Source organism: Pyrgilauda ruficollis, unplaced genomic scaffold (assembly GCF_017590135.1).
Source record: "Pyrgilauda ruficollis isolate IOZ18807 unplaced genomic scaffold, ASM1759013v1 scaffold4, whole genome shotgun sequence".
Taxonomy (NCBI): domain Eukaryota; kingdom Metazoa; phylum Chordata; class Aves; order Passeriformes; family Passeridae; genus Pyrgilauda; species Pyrgilauda ruficollis.
This window is the reverse complement of record NW_024525489.1, coordinates 1,094,650-1,114,642: the sequence shown is the minus strand read 5'-3', so window position 1 is coordinate 1,114,642 and position 19,993 is coordinate 1,094,650. Positions and strand designations below refer to the sequence as shown.

Genomic DNA, 19,993 nt, shown 5'->3' with positions numbered 1-19,993 from the left:
AATATAAGCACTTGGGTAACTTGGAAAAGGAAGGCAAACATGGCTGGGCTCAGATGAGAACTTCATGGGAACCAAACAAATCAAACAAAGCTGGAAGACTGGAACAGAGAAAGGAAAATAATACCTAAGTTTTAAAAAATGTTAGATGGTACAGCACATATTAGAAGTTGAAGAGAGGATTTTCAAGTCTCAACAATTTTCTCATATCGTAGCAATTGATAAGAATTAGCATGTATCTAGAACTATCCCAATTAGAGCTACACCTGGTTTTCTTTAATCAAATCATAAAAATTGAAACTCTTCTGAGATTCTGTCCACAGAAGATTAGGTACTGTAAGAAAATTTATTTCCATATCCTTTCTGAAAAATTTTGGAAAATATTAAAGGTCACAAGATCAGGCACTCCAAAGTTCATAACTAAATACTCAGCTATTTATTTAAGTGGTCAAATGCTCCAAGAAATTGCTGCTTTAGTCACTTTCCTAGAATGTGTATCCCAAATGATGAATTTGGGAATTAATTGAAGTTTTATAAATACTATTTGTCTGAAATAAATGAGATGTGGTTCTTGATCTCAAAAACACAAAACAAACAAATGTTGCTCAGAAGAAAAGGAACCTCTTGTCCTTTGCTACCCAAACTTCTAAGTGATGGCAGGCACATCATTTAAACCAAGTATTTCACCAGACAACATTTATCAATCTCTGGTTCTCCACTTGACTTAGCAGAAACCTGAAGTCAGAAGTGCAGAAAATTTGAACTACAAATGAGGTCAAGCTGCTGATGCTCTGAACATAGATATATACAGATGTTAAAGATTAGATATTGATTAGATAGATATCCTGGAGGAGGGACACTGGTTAGACAGAAATTAGAGTCTAGCTTTGAAACTACAAAATAAAACCAGCAATTTCTTCCCTTAATACATTTTAATCCTGTCCTCTTCCAGCTTTGTTTATCACATCTAGGCTTTTCCTTTGCTTCTATCAGATTGACTTTCTCCTTCCTTCATTCACATTACAGAGGCTGATTCTCAACATAGCTTTTGACTAAGTCATGTACTCAAGACACCCTCTGTTAACATAAAAAACAAACAAAAAAAAAAAAAAAAAAAAAAAAAAAAAACAGAAAGCAAGCTATACTTCCACTCAGTAAAACAGTAACAGAAACTGAAATACAATAATTAACCTATGAAATAACTTGTAACGCTTACAGAATTTCAACTGATGTGGTTTGAGGGGTGGAGAAGGGAAAGATTGTTTCAATACCTTGTCTTCCCTCATCATTGGTAAACAAACCAGCATCACTGCTGCTCAGACTGCTGGATTCACTGTAATAAGAGAAAGAGAGAAACAGATGAAAAGAACAATTGATCTTTCAGTCGTAAAATCTTAAGGAGACAAAGCTGTGCTCAGATTGAACTTAAGCTCAACAGAGATGGGAGAGAAAATAGGATGATTCTTTTTAATCAAACTGCAAATATCCCAGTTCCATTAACTACAAAGCATATTATTTTTGGCACATAAAACCACAGGAATCTAATGGTACCCTGACATTAAGCCAGATGTGGCTGCAACGAGGTGCTGACACAATTGATGCATTTTATTATCTCCTTCCATCAAATGCTCACTGCTCCCTTCTTATACTGTGCAATTCAGCTTGATCCTGGAACACCACTGCTCAATAAAATAGGAAAAAGTCTCAATCAAAAGCAGCCTAAGCCTTCCTTCAGCACATGAAATATAAGAGTTTGAAAATCGAATTACCTTTCTGAACATCATTTGCAAATACTGTGGAAAAGATACTGCTTAAGATTTCATGACGTACTACTCGGGGAGCACAGAAAAAGTTTATAACAAAGGTAGCCAATTAAATCAAAATAAAGGTCACTCTGAAGAAAATAAATATGATTCATGATCATAACATCAACAACAACAAAAAAAAAAAAAAAAAAAAAAAAAACAAAGCACAGTTTACTTTGCTATGACTGCCAGCATGGCGTTAAAATTAGAATGTGTGTATACAACAAGCACACACATCTCTAAATTTAAAGACATGAGTAGGTATTCAGTTCTTTGCTGAATGCATTGTTACATACAATAATCCACGTGTCCCTAAATATTAAATCAGACTGGTTTTTTAATAACACAGATAGCACTTTGTTGAGATTCACACAAAAGGACTTTTCTGTAAACCCTTTATTTCACTTTTTATCAAGGTAGTAGCTATGTTATAGAGTTAATATTCTCACCAAAATTTTTATCACATTTTACTTAGTTTGAGATGTAGAACAACCTGAAAAAAAACCCAAACACTTCAGTTCAGCACGCAAATTCAAGTATATTTTATAAATAATATGGCTACTCTTGATGTGCCCGTACAAGCCACTCACAAAAACTTTATGTCTGCTTACCTTTGTATACTCATTCATATTACAATTTGCATGCTGTCCTATACTTAAAATCAACTGTTTCCAATTATTTTTATTTTTAATACTAAATTATTTTTATTTTTCTATCAAATAACTAGCACACTTGAGGAAATTATGTCCTTTTAAATTCTGATTTCTTACAAAAGCAAGTCTTGGGTTTTTTTAATATATTAATTATTCATATGAATATATGAACTATATACAATTCATCTAATTCATATTTAATTATAAGCATATATATTTGTTTTTAGTATCTTCCTTTGGGAGGCATCCCAGCAGGATTTGGAACACAATATGGTAGCAGGTGACACAAAGTCATATTTGGGTTTTTTAAAGCATATATATATCTATATATATCTATCTATATATATATATAGACATAGCTCTGTGCTTGAAGATTAAGTTGCCTTAATCTTTGCTGTATCTTAGGCTTATCCAAAGTCTTGATGCATAAGCAACACTCACACTATATCTTATACAGAACAGAATCAGAACAGACTTAAGCACTTGCACAATTGCCCTAAGAAGAAGTAAGGTGATGTGCATGCAATAAAAATGGAACCATCTTTTGTGAGGAACACCAAGACTTGAACTTTCCAATATTTCAAGTCCTAGTAATTAATTCCCTTTTAGCAAACATCCCATCCTCACTTTAAGTATAACACAGATGACTTCACTGTCTGGATTTCATTGCGCACAATTTTACATCATCCATTTTGAAGTAAACAACATCCCTTCTTCATAGATTCTTCTTGTGCATTTATTGTTTAATTGCATGTTTTAAAATAAAGTCAGGAAATCCTTTAAACCCTGATATTTCAGCCAATTTCCCAACCAAAATTTCCAATTTTAAGAACAGTCTCCATCCCTTTTTTAAGTAAGATATTTAAGTTGTGAAATAATTCTCACTGAAGGACTAGTCAGCACATAAAAACATAACCACTTGAAATTTTTGAAAAAATTCTAAAGAAAGTTAAGAATTCAAACTAACACTGGCATATCCATGGCAGCCACAGTGTTCACTCTCCTCAGACCACAGTCACATTGGGCAGGGATTACAGTTGAGATAATTGCTACAGGGCAGTCATTTCACCGAATAAATTTAAAACCTCTGGAATTAATACATTAATAGCCAAGTAGATGAAAGCTGCTATGATAGAATACATTTCCAGTTTTAATATAATTTTGCAGAGTATACTGCTTCTTCCTTTGCTTTGTAATAAGAATCTCACTCCCAGGAAGACTTCAGTGAAAATGGAAAAACACACAGAATCCTTTTAGTCCTATAAAATAGTGTGTGCAAGCAAAAATTTGGAAGAACAGCTAAGCTATCCAAAAAGCTTTCACGTCCTTACTTCTGTATTTCTGGAAACAAAGAAGAAATATTTGCCATTTGCAGTTCCTACGACTAATGAGCTATCTGGTGCCTTGGTTTTTTATGAGACATGGGAGCTTTGTGCTGTCCCCAGGACCTGACCAGCTCCTGTTTTCCCCCTAGCCACAGTGGGTGGTGCCTCTGAGCTTCACTGATACTTCTCTTTCAAAACAGGGAATTGAGATTTCACCTCTCTTTAGTCACTTCAAACACAAACAAGTGCCCAAGCTTGTGGGAATTAAATAGCACCCAGAACATCACACACTGCTGAATTTGGCTGAAACTGACCAAAAGCTGTACATTGAGGATAAGGATGGATAAGTTCTGATCACAAAAATCTCATTTCCAGTGCTTAAAACAATCCTCCCAGGAATTCATCTTTGGGAGCATTTAGATGCCGACATTTCAAAAGTTTGAAGAGTCCTCCTCCCAGCTTCAGAATCATACACTTAAAACCTGGTTATTGGTGTTTGGCGTTTGAACACTCACATACAGACATAAAGAACTGTCAAAGAAGTGCAATTTAACATTTTAAATGTGCACTTCCAAAACATGTTATTTTCAAATAATGTCACGTATACTGAAAACTTCTGACTGGTTTTAGAGCCAAGCAATTTAACTCCCATTAAAAATTATCAGTTTTGTTTTGGTTCTAAAAAACAAACTTCTAAAAAATTAGTCCTATTTTTAACAATTACTGAACTACTGTACTGAATACTACTGCACACACCATTGCGTACAAAACAAAAGCAACTTTGTATACATTTTATTCTTCCTCTTCCAGCAAGTGCTGCTGAAGTGCAAGTGTTATTCAAGATGCTTTGTTAGCTCTTTGTATCTTATACAATCCCATCCGCCCTTTTAAAATCTACGCTTTCACTTTCAGAACAGACTTTTCTTAAGAGTTTGATGATTCCTTCAAATTCTTCTAGCTAAATGATCTCTAATAAAGGCACCATTGCAACTAAGTAAAGTTAGATTAAAACAAGTTAAAATTATGCACATACAAAATATTATGATACTGTATCACCTGAGAGCCTTAGATACAGCAGATTTCTAACCACACTATGAAATGCAAGTTGTCTAATTCAGTGATTTCAAAGCTTTCTGGTACAGCTGACCATTGAAAGAAATTCAGTAGAATGACACACTCAACTGTGTGCATGAGCAGAAAACCTTATGAAGATGAGAATGGTTTTAAAGACTATTTACTGGGGCCATATACAAGCATTTGGAATATGACTTGAGCAAAAGCAGCATTTGGGGTAACAAAACATCAAGCATTTTGAAGAGGATGATCAATTTTTCCAATAATAATGTTTCTTTTCAGAAAGAAGATTCAGACTGACCTGTTTTGTTTAGTTCTGGGAGTCTACAAGAGATTATCCTTATTGATCACTCTTCTCTCCACCCAAAAATTAGCTATAGAACTTTTGAGTTGAAGAACTGTTACCCTTGTAGCATAACAGAAAGTCTTTCATAAATAAAAAATGCAACAAGACTATGGAGATATGAAAAACGCTGGCTCCTAGTGTGAGGGAAATTTTTAAACATCTGTCCCAGACTTGGAGGAACAGACTCCAAGTATTGTCAAAGAAAAGACAAGTTTTCTAACGGCTTCCTGACAGCACAGACTCCTAACTTGCATGTCACAGGGAGATGTGTACCCTGGCTGCCCTGAAGGATGAGTTCTGCTCTAGTAATTAACATGTAAGGAAAAATGCTTAAGGCTTGGGACTTATTCAGCTCTTCCAGCTGCTTCTTGTTCACAGGTGAAGGACAGAGCTAGTACATAACAAAAAGACTTAGGACTTTTCTGACTATAACTGGAGTTAGTCACTTACCAATGCTGCTGTTATTACAGTAACCAATCTGACTGCTCTGGTTAAAACCACTCTCTGCACCTCAGTTCCACCTGTCCAGTAAGGAAAAGGCTTAACAGTTTATAGATAAAATGCCTACAAAAAAAAAAACAGGGACACCTGTGCCGTCAAGGGAACTGATCGAAATTATATCTTTCAAGACGTGCCTGTCTTGCTGACACTTCTGCATGTGGAATAAACAAAACCAACATAGTTAACATCCCCTGTGCACAGTGGAAAAATGACTTACACCTTACTGTGTTGTCAAAATAGTACTTTGGAAACAATTACCAATGTAGTATGACTGTTGTCTGGAATGGATGGATGAGGTGTACTGCCAAAGGGTCATCATTCCTCCATTTTTCTAATGGTAAGCTCAGGTGTTTCTGAACTGTAAATTGGTTTTTGCATTTCGTAAATGATATATATCCTTGGCAACCTGCAGACATTTTATGCCCATGATACACCAAAACATACTGTCTAAATGGTGACTCTAAACACTGACAACCTTTCTGACAAATAGAGATAACAAACAAAGCACCAATGTCTAGAAATTGGAAAAACACTAAATTCTTATCTGACAACTGTTACCAGTTGAAATATCCAGAAATACCTGTGTAATTCATATGTGTATTTTGTCATTCTTGATCTTGAAACAATTAGAACATATCATTTCACTAAACTGTTTTCTTGGTTATTCCTCTGCTACATCACTCTCTGTTTTATGCTGAATTCCTCAACCTGAACAACTAATATATAAAAAATAGTAATGTAAAAAAATAAGAGTAAATTGTTAAAACAGATACTATTGGTGCTAGAATTTAAACTCTGGAATCAAGAAAAAATCTCAAGATTCTCAATACAAGCAACAGTAATAAATGCAAACAAACATTATCCAAAGTTTGTGTAAAAAGAAAAAGGAAGAATAACCTGTCACTCATGTTCTCATCTGAGCCTTTTTGCTCCTCATATTCCATTTTGTCCTTATTTGCTTGATTCACTTCTTCGTTTTCTACAACTACTCCTTCATCCAAGATTTCTGGACCTTGTCGAGCTGCAGATACTTTTCTTTTTTTCACTTTGCTCTTGGAAAACTCCTGGTGCTGGTATGATTTATTGTTATTGTCCATTTCTTGATCTCTGCTGTTATCCTGCTGTTGAGTTATTGTCAGTGCATTAGAGACTTCTGATGGCAGATCTATTGCCATGCGTTTTACCTTTCTCCTCCTGCGCAAAGTTCTGTTTCCCAAACTGTCCACAGCTAAATCTGGTTCATGCCACAGAGGTCTTTTGCCTCTAATGTTATTTAAGTTTGAGGAAGGCCTACGTTTAGCAACCAACAGCTGGTCATCAGAATCACTGTGGTCTTTCTTGGTAGCATGATTTTCCCTGTAGTCTTTGTTTGATTCTTCCAAACTGGAATCAGAGCCTTCACTTAGGCAATGACCAGTCTCCCAGGGGTGATGGGTGGTAAACGAACGTCTTTTCCGTCCCCTCCTTTTCCTTGCCTGTCTCTTTAGAAGACAAGACACACTTCGAGAATGATCTCCAGTATCAGCAAAACCTCCTCTGGCTTGCTCTGAACTTTCTTCCAGTGCCGAGACCAGATCATGAACCAGCTCCTCCATAGTCCTACTGAAATGCCTATAGATTTCAAAGGAAAAAAACCACACAAGAAAACAACAAATGAATTAAAAGTGCTAAGCATAAATTACAACAACTTCATAGGGCAAAATAATTTTAGACACTTTAGGCAAGGTAGAATAATCTTTATAGGATGGCCATTGACTCTTTCTGCCAAGAGACAAAACCTTGCCAACCAGTCCTACAGAATCTGAAGCACACCAGCATAAGTTCCTTTTAAAAGGTATCTTCCCAACCTTCTGTCTCGGAAAGAAGAGGCAGCCAGGGGGTTCCCCCATTGGTTTGTGGCCTCACTGTTATTGCTTAGTTTTAATTAATTTCATCACACTTATATGACTGTCAGGGATTCCACATGGCAAGAGCATCAACAGTGAGCATTCACTCTAACTGTGAGTAAGGAGCACATTCTAAATTTAAGAATGGGAAATGGAATGCATAATATTCTTCTTGATGTACTACATTAATGAGTTCTGCTTAAGACTTTCATTATGATAAAATATTTTTAAGGATGATTATCTCTTAATGCTGCCTAAATGCTAAAATGAAGTTAAGACAGCAATTCTTGGATAATAGGAATTTTTTCCTACTAGCAAATAAGTCTGTCTTTCCAAATGGCTGATACCTGTTTTATTTTTAAAAAATAGTGATCCAATGAATTTACACTGGGTTGAGAGAATACCCAACTACAGATAATTCTAGAGTATTGAATGCAAAGTTTCCTATCACATGTAGGCAATTGCATCCATAGAATCTCATGCTTGCATAAGGAAAAAAATCCCTACATACACAGTGCCAAATTAAGGCCTTACCCTTTTAATGTTTTGCTTCTTCCTCTTCAAATTTCACTAGCATTTAGCATGTCTTTAACTCACTACGCTTCAGTAAGTTCACCCATGCATTACATGAATGTAATTACAAAAACATTAAATGATTGCTGCTGAACTCTAATCCTTCTCTGAAGGCTGAGAACCTTCTCCATATACAGAGCAATTAGACTATTATATCAAAACATCAGAAGACCCCTTTCCTTGAGGTAAAGCAAAGAATAATTTTATTGCTTGCACAAACTGATATATGTGAAAGACATTGTACATTCAGTAAATTATGCAGAGGACATTTAAAAACAAGACTCTTAATTTTACAATATAAATGGCTGGGGGAACCTATATTAACAAGTTTTCTACACATACTCAGTGGTGCTGTGGAGAACACCTAGACAGATCACAGACAGCTTCCCTCTGCCACTTAGCACAAACTCCAACATGAAAAGTACTAATGGTGATGGCTGAATGGGCAGTCTTAAATATTAATGGAGGAAATGAAGAACATGTTTAAAAAGAAATCCAAATGCTCATGAAATATCTAAAGAAGTTATATATTCTCATTTTAAACCATTTTCAGAAATACTTACTTTAAACATTTCAATTGCAGGAACAATAAAAGCACCGGAAGTGGTAGAAATATAAGTTTATTTTGAATTCTCAAAACTGCTGTGTCACTTGCATTATTTCCCATACCTCTTTTCCTGTCCTGATGTAACATCTAGTCATATTACTCTCTCTTAATATTTTCTTTGGCTCTTAGTACAGCAGAATTATATAGTCTTGTAAATGGTAAGACAGCTCTGGAAAAGTGCGACACTTTTTCCTTAATCTCTTTGGTTAACAAGATGCTTAAACAGATGCACTACCCCATACTTCTCCATGGCTGTAGCTGCAGTGGGAGAGCACTCACCCTTTTAGCCCTCCTGTTAAATACCCATGAGGACAGGCAATCCCCAGAGGTGCAGGTATCAGAAATGTCATGCCCTAGAGATGTAAGGGCTTTTCTGCACTCATTTTACAGAAGCCGTAACACTTCAACAGACAAACAGCAGCACATTTGGGTTAATCTGAGACACCAATTCCCTCAAACACCTGCTCAGCCCTTCCTGCCACAAACTTTTGCATCTATGGCAAACTGATAGAAGTGGAGGTGCACTAAAACATGAACTTGTAGGCTTAAACCCAGATTTAACTCTCCAAATGAACAGATTTCTGCTAACCTGCCAGAATATGAACTAGCTTATATAAATCTCTTGCAGCCCATTCTCTTAGTGATCTTGCAGCATAAAGCAGAAGGGAAAGAGAAGACAGGGACACTAATGCCTTGCACCATAATTTATGATTAATTCCTTCAATTCAGTATCCCTAATCTGTATGGATAACTATGTCACTAAAATCAATGTAGCTCCTAGAGTGGACATACCAATTTACTCCAGATAATGGCACGAGTATGGTGGTAAAATTTGCCTTCCAAAATACTTCAAGATCAAACACAATATGTCCATATTTTATATTTTATATCTGAATGAAACTTGCCCTGAATTCCTCCCAAAATACTGCAATACAGATGGTTCCCAGATCAAAAGATGAAACTTGAGAAAAGTGAACATCCTCAAGTGTTTTGAAGTAATGGGATAACAAGATTCTTAAATGACTCTAAGCAGTAAAGGACTTAACTTCCAGCAGACTATGACTTTGAATATTATGCATTCCTGCAATTAATCTTTCTACTGAATATCAAGTCTCTTCATTGAGACTCCTGAATTAAGATTTGTACAGAGCTGTGACCTCATTTGCCCTAAGAACTGCAGCCATGTATAATGTGTAATATTACTGTATCATAACTTCATCACCTCCTACACAGATCAGACAAATTAATATTTTAATTATTTAAACATGTTTCCTTAGGATGATTACGATAATTACTTGACCAATTTGGGACAGTGCAAGCTTCTTTGCAATAGATTGAGAATGCAAATACAAACCACTTCAGCTTTTTATTCACAATCCACTTTCAACATGCCAGTGGTCCACACTAAAACTCCTGCTCCTGAAAACCCAAAAAATCTCTTTTGCTTAATTTTATTCGTGCTCTCATTTCTCCTGCTATACTTGAAGAAAAAAAAACCCTCAAAGATAGCAGCAGCCAGATAGATTTCAGATTAACTGTTCTATCTCCAAAAATTCAGGAGCACATTTCTATTATAGCATTAATCAGACAAACTCAGTTTTGAAACTTTCTCTATTGTTCACAACCAGCTGTCAAGCCTATGAAGACATTTTAATCATTGCTGCAGATAGGACTCTAACAAACATATTTGCATTTGAAACAAGTTGAAAAATAATGACAAGAAGTATTGAGGACATTACCAGTGAGTATCAGCAGTGTTCAGTAAGATAAGAAATTTCAAAGAATGTAGAACAACATATTGAGGTACATAAAATATTAAGATGAGCCACGACTCATATAAGGCTATAAAAATGCTGTTACAGCAACAGCCCAAAGCTAGCAATAAACTGTAATGTCCTCACTAAGAGAGGATCCTACTTTACTACAAGAAAATCTAGTTTGCCTACACTGACCTTTCCATTTATCTGAAGCAATTTTAATGTAGTTCACCAAAGGCTGACCCATTTCCTCTCTAACCCTTACCAGAACAGACCATGTAAGTCCTGTTTGCAGAGAACAGCATAACTGCTTTCACCTGCTCCAAAACAGATCACACAGCTTCTGTTCAGTATAAATACACAAATTGAAAATCCTAATGGAAATAATTGGCACTGACTTCTTCAGTGAAAATTAAGAATCATTTGTGTTACCTCACACCTAAAGCATATAACAATGGAGAGCTCTGATTGCTCACAAAAATATTTAATAAGCACACAGTGATGGAAAAGTTAATTTAGTTGCACAACTCTTAAGAGGCATTACATCTTGCCAAACCAACAGATGCATTTACATTTACTTTCTAGTTCTATACCTTTTTCTGTTAAACAGGACTGGGGTTTCTTGCAGCTAAATTCATGCTGCATCTGTGCTTCATCAGTTCCAGAAAGAACCATGAGTTTTGCTTCCTTCACAAACCACCCTGGATCACAAGCTAAGAGCACAAGAGAAATCAAATAGTTCCTTCAACCTCAGGATTCAAAAACCTGACTTCCAATAATCTTTTCCCATATGGATTCTCTGATGCCTCAGCTGTACCCACAGAGTGCTTTATCTTCAGATAGGTACTAATTTGAATCCCATTTCTGCACCTCAGAAGTTATTTTCACAAAGCCTTAAAAGCACTGATTTTGAGAGCTCTGCTTTATTAATAAGCGTGACTGAAATTTGAGTTGACGATGTGCAAGTATTTGGGAGAGAGCAGCACATGATAAATCTCACTGCTTTACTTGAAGAATTTACAGATTCTAAAAAGAGAACTATCATGGTTCTTGGGACACACAAAAGGGGAAGCAAAACAAAGTAACACAATTAAGTAAAAATTATTAAAAAGCTGGCAAGAGACTGTGGTAGACTATGAAATCACTGACAAACCTCTGTTACATGGAAGTTTATGTTTCCCTTCTTCCTAGGTAACAAGATCAGGAAATGGCCTCAAGCTGCACCAGGGGAAGTTTAGAAAAATTTTATATTAGGAAAAATTTCTTCAATACAAAGAAAAAAATTAGGAAAGAATGGTCAGGTATTGAACCAAACTGCCCAGAGAAGTGGTGGAAGCACTGGTGAAAGTGTTCAAAAAACCTGTGGATGTGGCACCTGGGGACACGGTTTAGTGGTGAATGTGGCAGTGCTGTTTTAACAGACTCTGCCTCAGAGGTCTTTCCAAACTTCATGATTCTATGAGCACAAACTGAAGCTGTGCCTAGACTATTTAAACTCCCTGTCATTAAAAATCCATCACTAAGAGGTGGACAAAGCTTCCCATTCCACATCCACACTTAGTTATATCCTTTGGCACTATCTGCTGGACCACCAGGTATGCAAAGCTACAGCACAAGCCATCCTTTCCATCCTATATCAACCATCACTGAAGGGCATAACAGCTACCTGTATTTACTTGCTACATCTGGTGCAGAAACAAGAGGTGGAAAAGTTGGGAGGGTGTGTTTTAAATGTTCCTGGTTGTTAGAAAGGGTTAAGTTAATAATAACTAGAGTTTGAGAAGACAAAAATAAGAAGAGAAGGGATTGAGAGGAAAACTAATGTCTTTACAAACAACTTTATGGGTGAAGGTGTGGGTGTTAACATCTTTGAAAAGGGGCTTAATGTCTCTACTAACTGCGGGCAGCAGGTTCCTTGCAGAGCCCAGGCACCTCGGTTCCTGAAACAAACAAGTGGGGGTCTGCACAAGCCTGAGCTTCTGAACTTTGGGGTAAAATAGTAGGTTCAAGGGGGGAATACGTGGTAGACAGTTCGGGAAGGCTGTACCTTCCTAGTGCCTCAGCCAATGGGGAAAGGAAGAAGTCAAGGGAGTTGAGGATAAAAGGAGGCTGCACCCTCCAAAACCTCTAGAAAATGCCATGGGTGTGTGCCCCGGTGGACACATTTTTTTCTCTCTCCCTTTATTTGAATAAAGTTGCAGGACTCCTCCTTTCTGGACATAACCCTCTGGCATTTGTGGATTTTCCTGACACGAGGAAGAACCTCTTTACTGTGCAGGGCACCAAGCACTGGAAAAAGCTGACCAGAGAGTGTGGAGTCTCCCTCACCAGCGATATTGAAGAACCATCTGGACACAATCCTGTGCCCCTTGCTCTGGGATGACCCTGCTTGAGCAGGGAGGTTGGATCAGATGACCCACTGTGGTCCCTTCCAGCCTGATCACTTCTGCAGTTCTGTCCTATACAACACAAAGTATTTCAGGAATGATGTAATTTTATCCCCTATTATAGTGCTGATCCCCCTAAAAATTAGGACCAGGCTAACTTGCAGTAAGTACATCTGACTCTTCTGAAACTGACTCTTGTGAAGCTTATCTCAGAAGGCACAACAATAAATACTATCAGTCTACACATATTAAACAGTGAAAAGGTGTTCAGTACAGAGCAATAGCATACAGTCAGAAAGACGCTGACATGAACTACATTTAACAAGGCTCTAACACAAATGAATTGGTCCACCAGAAATGAGGTTTGGAGCAATTTATCATGAGAGGGAGCAATCCTTGCAATCCCGTTGCTGCCATTTACTGATATGCTTGACCTTTTCAGAAGTATGACTTCATTAATTAATTGCCAAGGTGCCAAATCACATGACCTGTCAAATCATGGTAATACCCTAAAGCACCACAGTCATTATCAAAAGAATCAGAGTGCCCAGCAAGTATTCAAACTGCAAACTAATCTTAAATTGCCACATGAACTTACAATTTAAAAAACATTCTGCTTTGGAGGAGCTTTACCACCCAAAGTGAAAAATTTTACTCTGTGGCTCTTCTGAACCTACTCACCTCTTTAGGATCTTAATGTTTTTAGAAAGCACAAGTTCTTAATTTTCTGCATCAAGTATTAGACACTGTAAAAAGTATTTTCCTGTATCCCACTCAAACAGTCCTCCTTTAACAGACAGCTTCTGAAATAACTTGTGTAGAAAAATAAGGGAGCAGCGCTGTGGAGTGGTCAGATTTTTAATGGATAACATTTCAATGTCTTCCTCTGTATTGAATTCCTCTGAGCAGTGTACTAGCATAAGTAATATCATTACTGCATGATGACAATTACAGAAAAATATGCCTACACCTCATGCTGCTGAGGGCTACTCTAGAAGCCTCTGGAACTAAATTACTTTATGTAGACACAAAATAATAAAATTTGAAGACAAATGACAGGTCAAATAAATAGTGAAGACTTTGACAGAACACAGATACTTGTTTGGAATGTCTTGGGCTATGTTTCCACTGTATGCAGCATTAATACTCAAATAAAAATACTTGTGCCACTGGAGTATACCTCATTCTCTGAAACATTCTGAATTACACCATGAGAAGTTGTTATATTTACACCAGGCAAATATGGATGCTTAGCAACACCAGAAAACTTGTTCTAGCAAATAATTAGCAGCTGGGCAAATAAAATCTCTCTTTGAAAGTTTTCTCATTTAGAAAAACATAGAGAAAAAATACCCACAGGGAAAAAAAAATGGTGGTATCCACAAAAGTAGAAAAATGAAGCCCTAAACACTTCCCTTCCTCTTCCTCCCCATCCCCAGAAAAGAACAAAGAAAAAGATGAAAGGAAATCTATTTCAAGTCTATTTCAAGTTTATTTCAAGTCTACCTATACAGATACCAGCAGGTATCTGTATAGGTAACGTAGCCTCTAAAAGATGTTATCAACCTTTGGAAAAAAACCCACAAACAAAACCCTCCTTGTTTACATTAATAAGTGAAACAAGAGAGAAGCTACATACACCAGTTGATACCAAACACATCACAAGATACCCAAGATTTCAGGAAGAAAATGAAAGGCTTCCCAGCTGGCTGCTTGGAACATCTTGCTTCCATCAAGTCTCTCCACTACCAGTCTTTATATCTGCACGGCCTACTAACAGAACTGAGCTTTTCTATTTTGTTACTCAGCCTTCCTTCCTAAAAAAAAAATAAACTATGGCTTTTGAGGTCACTATGCTAGCATAAGGAGTTACATAAAACAGTGAATCTATGAACTTCTTTTGCAGGACAACTACCCATACTTTCCCCGCTTGATGGCTACAGCAGCACTTGTTGATTTCTGGTATGCAGCAAAAAAGCTTTAGAGGAGGAAACACACACCGCACTGGATGCTCAGCTGCACACGCTGCAAGGGCTTTAGGCCTCAGAGAGTCTACCACTACTGGAAAAAAACAAACAGACAGGAAGACCTAACTAAGCTTGGGACAAAAGTTTTGATTTATTTTTCGCCCACTGTCCCTTTGTCAACAAGGCATGGAAGTTTCTTCCTCCAGCCCACTGCTCACTCACAAACACGTCCAGCCGCCGATACACGGCAGTGGCACTTCTCGGACCTCCAGCGCCTCGTCCCTCGTCAGGGGCCTGCGGCGGGCTCCGTCACCTTCCCCCAGCGAAAGGGGCAGCAGCGGGGAGGGGACGCCCGGCCGCAGCGGGGCCACCACTCGACCCCACGTTCGCACGCCCGCCCGTGGCGCGGTGACGGTGTTCGGACCCCCTCCCGCAGAGAGCTGCCCCGCGGCCGGGCAGGGGCGGCGGACACGTGTGTCCCCCCAGGCTTACCAGCTCTTCCTCGCCGCCTGAGCTCGGGTTGGGGTAGGTTCAGCGACCCGGAACATGAACCCGGCGCCTCCCCCGGCCGCTCCCCGAGGAGGCTGGCGCCGCTTCGCAGAGACTGGGCGAGGGGAGGCGGGCAGGGGCCGAGGGGGGGAGGACTCGGGCCGGGCGGGGAGGACTCGGGCGGCCGGCGCTGCTCCTCAGTCCCCCATGATGAGAACCCGGAAGCAGCCGCGGTAGCGGAGGAAGCCGGACGCGACCACCTCACCTCTTCCCTTCCCTCGCCCGGCCGCTGCCCAGGGACGCCGCATGCCCTCCAGCACCCTCGCCTCGGGTTCGGTACAGCTTCCCGGAGCTCCCGCTTCCTCCGGAGCACTGCCCGTGCCGTGCTGCGGGGCCGCCGGGAGCAGCGACACCCCCGCGCTCGAGCGTACTGAGACCGTCCCGTTGCCATGGCGGCAGCGTCTTGCGGGCGGGAGGAGGGAGGGAGCATGGCGGCCCTGGCCCGGCTTCAGGAGAGGCTGGCGGGACTCCGGGAGGAGTATTTCCTTACGAACAGGTACTTGGGCCATGTCGGTGGTGGGGCGGGATACATCGCCGTATGCTGGGCTGGGGCGGACGGGTCCTGCTCTCCGCCGGCAACGAGATGGAGGCAGCTCCCCTGGAAATTTTCCGGTTCTGGACTCCTCAGTACGAGGGAGACACGGAGCTCCTGGAGAAGGTCCAGTGGAAGGCTATGAAAATGATTAAGGAACTGGAGCATCCCTCTTACTAGGAAAGGCTGAAGGAGCTGAGCCTGTTGAGCCTCGAAAAGAGACGAGTGAAAGAGAACCTCATCCGTGTCTCTAAGTACGTGAAGGGAGAATGTGACGAGGATGGGCCAGACTCTTCTCGGTGGTGCCAAGCAATAGGACAAATGGCAATGGGTAGAAACTGGATGCACTGCAAGTTCAAGCTAAACATGAATAAGAACTTTATTGTGCAGGTGACCAAGCACTGGAACAGGTTGACCACAGAGAGCGTGGAGTCTTCCTCACTGGAAATATTCAAGAACCGTCTGGACACAATCCTCTGCCGTGTGCTCTGGGATGACCCTGTTTGAGCAGGGGGATTGGACTAGATGACCCACTGTGGTCGCTCCCAGCCTGACCCACTCTGTGATTATACGATTCTGTGAAACTGTTTCGCTTTAAAATCCCTCCCGAGAGCACCAACCCATCGCCTTTTCCCCAATATTTCCGCAGCGATCTGATGAGACCTGGTGGCCGCAGCGCAGCGTCTTTAAGGGGCCCGTTTATACACAGAAAATACTGAGTATCCCACTCTTCCCCCGCACCCTGATAATTTTGAGGGAAAAGGAGCCTCTGTAAACTCCTGAAACGCGCTGAGCCTTGCAATTTCCGCCCTCTCTCTCCTCGGGAGCCGACCTCGTCTCCCCCGTCCCGCCTCTGGAGCCTCCCGCCTCTGTCCCGCCCTAGAGGTGCTGTTCTTCCCTGACCATCCCTCAAGTGCGCCTGCTCTCGTGGCTCACGTTTGTGACTGTGCCTGGACGTTTGTCCTCTTGCAAAGACACTACTTTTTTAATATTTAATTTTTTTTCAAAGTAAATTGAAAGAGATCAGATCAGATCTGTTACCCTTGTCCTCACCAACTTGGATGGTTTGTGCCGAGTTTTCTGACTCCCAGAATGGTGGTGGCCAACTTTTCTCAGACCAGATTTTAGGAAATTAAAAGTTGTAAGACTTACTTAAATATTGCAGAGATTTGTCCTATAAATCCTTTTATTCAGCCTCACTGTTGCTGTATGTGTAATGAAAAAGCTCAAACGTAAAAAACCACCAAACATGTTTAGCACAGTTGTGGGTTTTTTCTTCACTAATTAATGAATAATTTATTTTTGAATCTAATTACAACATCATTAGCATGAATAACAAAGCTCCTGAACATGACTAAAAGTTACAGAGATCAAGTCCTGCCTGCATGTACAGTGTTGTGTTTTTCTGTTCTTTGCCTGAACTTTCACTCATACTCTTGTGGCTGTACACACAGCAGTTCACTAAACAAACATCAGTTGCAGGAGGCTATGCTTGTATTTCACATATTTGAGGTTAGAAAGAGCAGTCTGAGCCAGACTTGGAAATCCATTGGAGGGCAGCATGCTTGTTGTTTGGGGATTTCTTTTTTGGCAGAGTTCTCCAAAAATGAATTGTTTTCCTTTTAAGAATGGGTTATGGTCTGTTAGTTTCAGAAAATTCAGATTTGCAGCTGGGAATGCAAGTGAAAGGATTCAAAGAGTCCAGTGCAGCAACAAGTCGTAATAATGTTTTTTCTGATCTTAATAACATTCCTGTTGTGCTTTATGCAGAACTCTGTTTATGTGAGAGGTATGAGGTGTCCTAAACTGGCTTTTTAGGGAAAGCACCTTTCTAGGTGCCCAATGATGACACAGTGCAAGAATACCATAAGCCTGCATTTTGAGAAATACCCTTAGCATAAGGATAAGAATATACAAGATTCATTAATTCATTCTCTTAAGTGTTACACAATTTTATCACTCTACTCATTCAAGAACCTACTTTTATTTATTGTAGTATCTGTGTCAGGTGCTTGAGTAGGCCTTTTTAACTTTCAGTACAACCTTTGTGAAGTATCTGTGATGCTCAAGAGCTTAATTCAAACAGTATGACACCTGGGCAATCTGATTAAAAGGGCAGATACCTGCTTGAGAAACTTACGCCTTGAAACACTTCTGCTGGCAAGGGCAGCTGGAAGTGTTTGTGGAGCTATCCTGTGAGAAAAACAACTCTGTTGTTGGTTTGCTTCAATAAACTTTACAAGGATTTCTCTCCCATCCTGGCCAGGCAAGACTGAATGCCAACAAGGAAAAATCTATCAGGGAGTAAGAGAGGAGAAGGCTTGTGCTCTTCCAGAAGACTCTTGTCACTGCCAAGTGGGTAGGACTGGGTTTGGAGCTGGCACCTCTAACACGGCCAGTCCCATATCCCCCTCATTTCCACACTGTAATTGTGGCTGCCTGTCCAGGGTCAAATTGCTCACACCCTTTTGATCAAAATAATTTTCCTCTAAGGAAAAGCATTCTTGAGGCGTCTGCTTCCTGTTGAAGACTAGAAAGCTGCACAGGAAAGGAACAAGAAAGCTCTCCAGCCAGTTTTGAAAACTATTCAATTTTAGGTAAAAAAGCTTGTTTCCCAGAGTTTTCAGGCACTGAGAATGTCTGATGCACATCAGAGAGTGAAAATTTGTGCCCATTTAATGTGATTTGAGAGCACATGCTGCACCAGATGACATAAAATGAGTGGAGCTAATGTTTCTTGATCTCTGGTAGTAAATCTGGAATTCATTTAATTTTCAGACATATAATGAGGATAATCCTAATTTATCAGATAAACAATAATCTTGTTGGTATTTACTGAGGCAAGTAATGTTGACATGAAACTTTGTTAGGAGAGCTAATTAAGAAAACTACTAATAGTAACCTAAAGGTTATTTTTGTCAGGTATAACAAATTAAAGAATTTGGTGACTATGTTCCTAGTAAAAATGGGAAAGAATAAAAATCTTAATGAAAATTAAATCTTAATGAAAATTAATGAAAATTAAAATTTATTTTTAAGTTCAAAGACTTGTCAGTTACTGACATTTTGAAACAAACAAAAGAAGAATAAAAGCTAGAGGTGATCTCATAGCTGAGTTCTACCCCTCAGCATTGAAACTCATAATGGTAGCAATTTCTTCCTGAACTCTCTGAAAACTGTCCTCCAGACTAACAATATGTTTCTTTAATCTCTTTTAGTTTTATGGTCTTCCTTACATGACTTATAGCTTTGTCACAAACATTGTAGATTTACAATTTTATACAGTTATGTGATTTTTGTTGTAACTCAGGCCTAATTATCGTTAAAGCATTATCCACATATTTCACCTACAATGGAAGAAGTCCATGTGACATGCTGACATGTACCTAAGTATTGTATGGGAATAAGAAATACCCTCTCCCAGAACTTACATCCTCTACGAGCTGCAATATTCTTTGTTACTTTCATACTATGCAACTAATGTAAACTAAATTTTTCTGCACTAGCACTGAATTATGTAGAATTAAAAGTGAAAAACCTGGTGAAAAGGATCCCAAGCTGCAACAATAAAACATATTTAGAATAATATTTTTGCTTTGGTTTTACATGACTATGCTGAGAAATATTACTACTTTTATATTTTTTCAGAACTGTAGATGAAGACAGAAAAACAAAGTACAAGGCTGCTGTCAAGATCCAGCGCTGGTTTCGAGCATGCAGTGTCCGAGCCTATCTGAGGTATTATATGAAGCCTATCTTAATCCATGTTTCAGCATTGAATTTTTTCCTCAAAATTTCTCATGGTATTACTTGATTTTAATAAAATTGGAGCATTTGAAAAAAAAAAAAAAGGCAATAACTGTTACCCATTTTTTCAACAGAATTAAATATATGCTGTGTCATTGTAAGAAATAACAATTTTTGACTTTCAGAACTGTATACAATTAAAAAGTCATGATGCTAGAAAGCATGGAAATTATCTTCAGAATAAGAAGTGCCTGCCCCTCTGCTTCCCCCTGTGAGGAAGGTGTGGA

At 39.1% G+C, this 19,993-nt stretch overlaps 2 protein-coding genes across 3 annotated transcripts in view; one reads left to right on the top strand and one right to left on the bottom strand.

Annotated features, from left to right (window-relative positions):
* Nucleotides 1-15,607, bottom strand: part of GPATCH2 (G-patch domain containing 2) — a 118,445-nt gene extending 102,838 nt beyond the window's left edge. The window contains exons 1-3 of one of the 2 annotated variants that reach the window (XR_005955952.1): nucleotides 15,371-15,605; nucleotides 6,599-7,312; nucleotides 1,269-1,330 (exon numbers count right to left, since the gene is read on the bottom strand). Coding sequence is in view for 1 of the 2 variants with exons in the window: in XM_041477250.1 (XP_041333184.1) it covers nucleotides 1,269-1,330; nucleotides 6,599-7,312; nucleotides 15,371-15,426 (832 nt within the window). In the remaining variant the exon portion in view is untranslated. Of the gene's footprint in view, nucleotides 1-1,268; nucleotides 1,331-6,598; nucleotides 7,313-15,370 lie in introns of both variants that reach the window. The other variant, XM_041477250.1, reaches the window with a different exon arrangement.
* Nucleotides 15,608-15,757: 150 nt separating this feature from the next.
* Nucleotides 15,758-19,993, top strand: part of SPATA17 (spermatogenesis associated 17) — an 84,225-nt gene continuing 79,989 nt past the window's right edge. Inside the window, exons 1-2 of the mRNA XM_041477251.1 lie at nucleotides 15,758-15,923; nucleotides 19,608-19,697. Of these exons, the coding sequence (XP_041333185.1) occupies nucleotides 15,817-15,923; nucleotides 19,608-19,697 (197 nt within the window). The 5' untranslated portion in view covers nucleotides 15,758-15,816. The remainder of the gene's footprint in view (nucleotides 15,924-19,607; nucleotides 19,698-19,993) is intronic.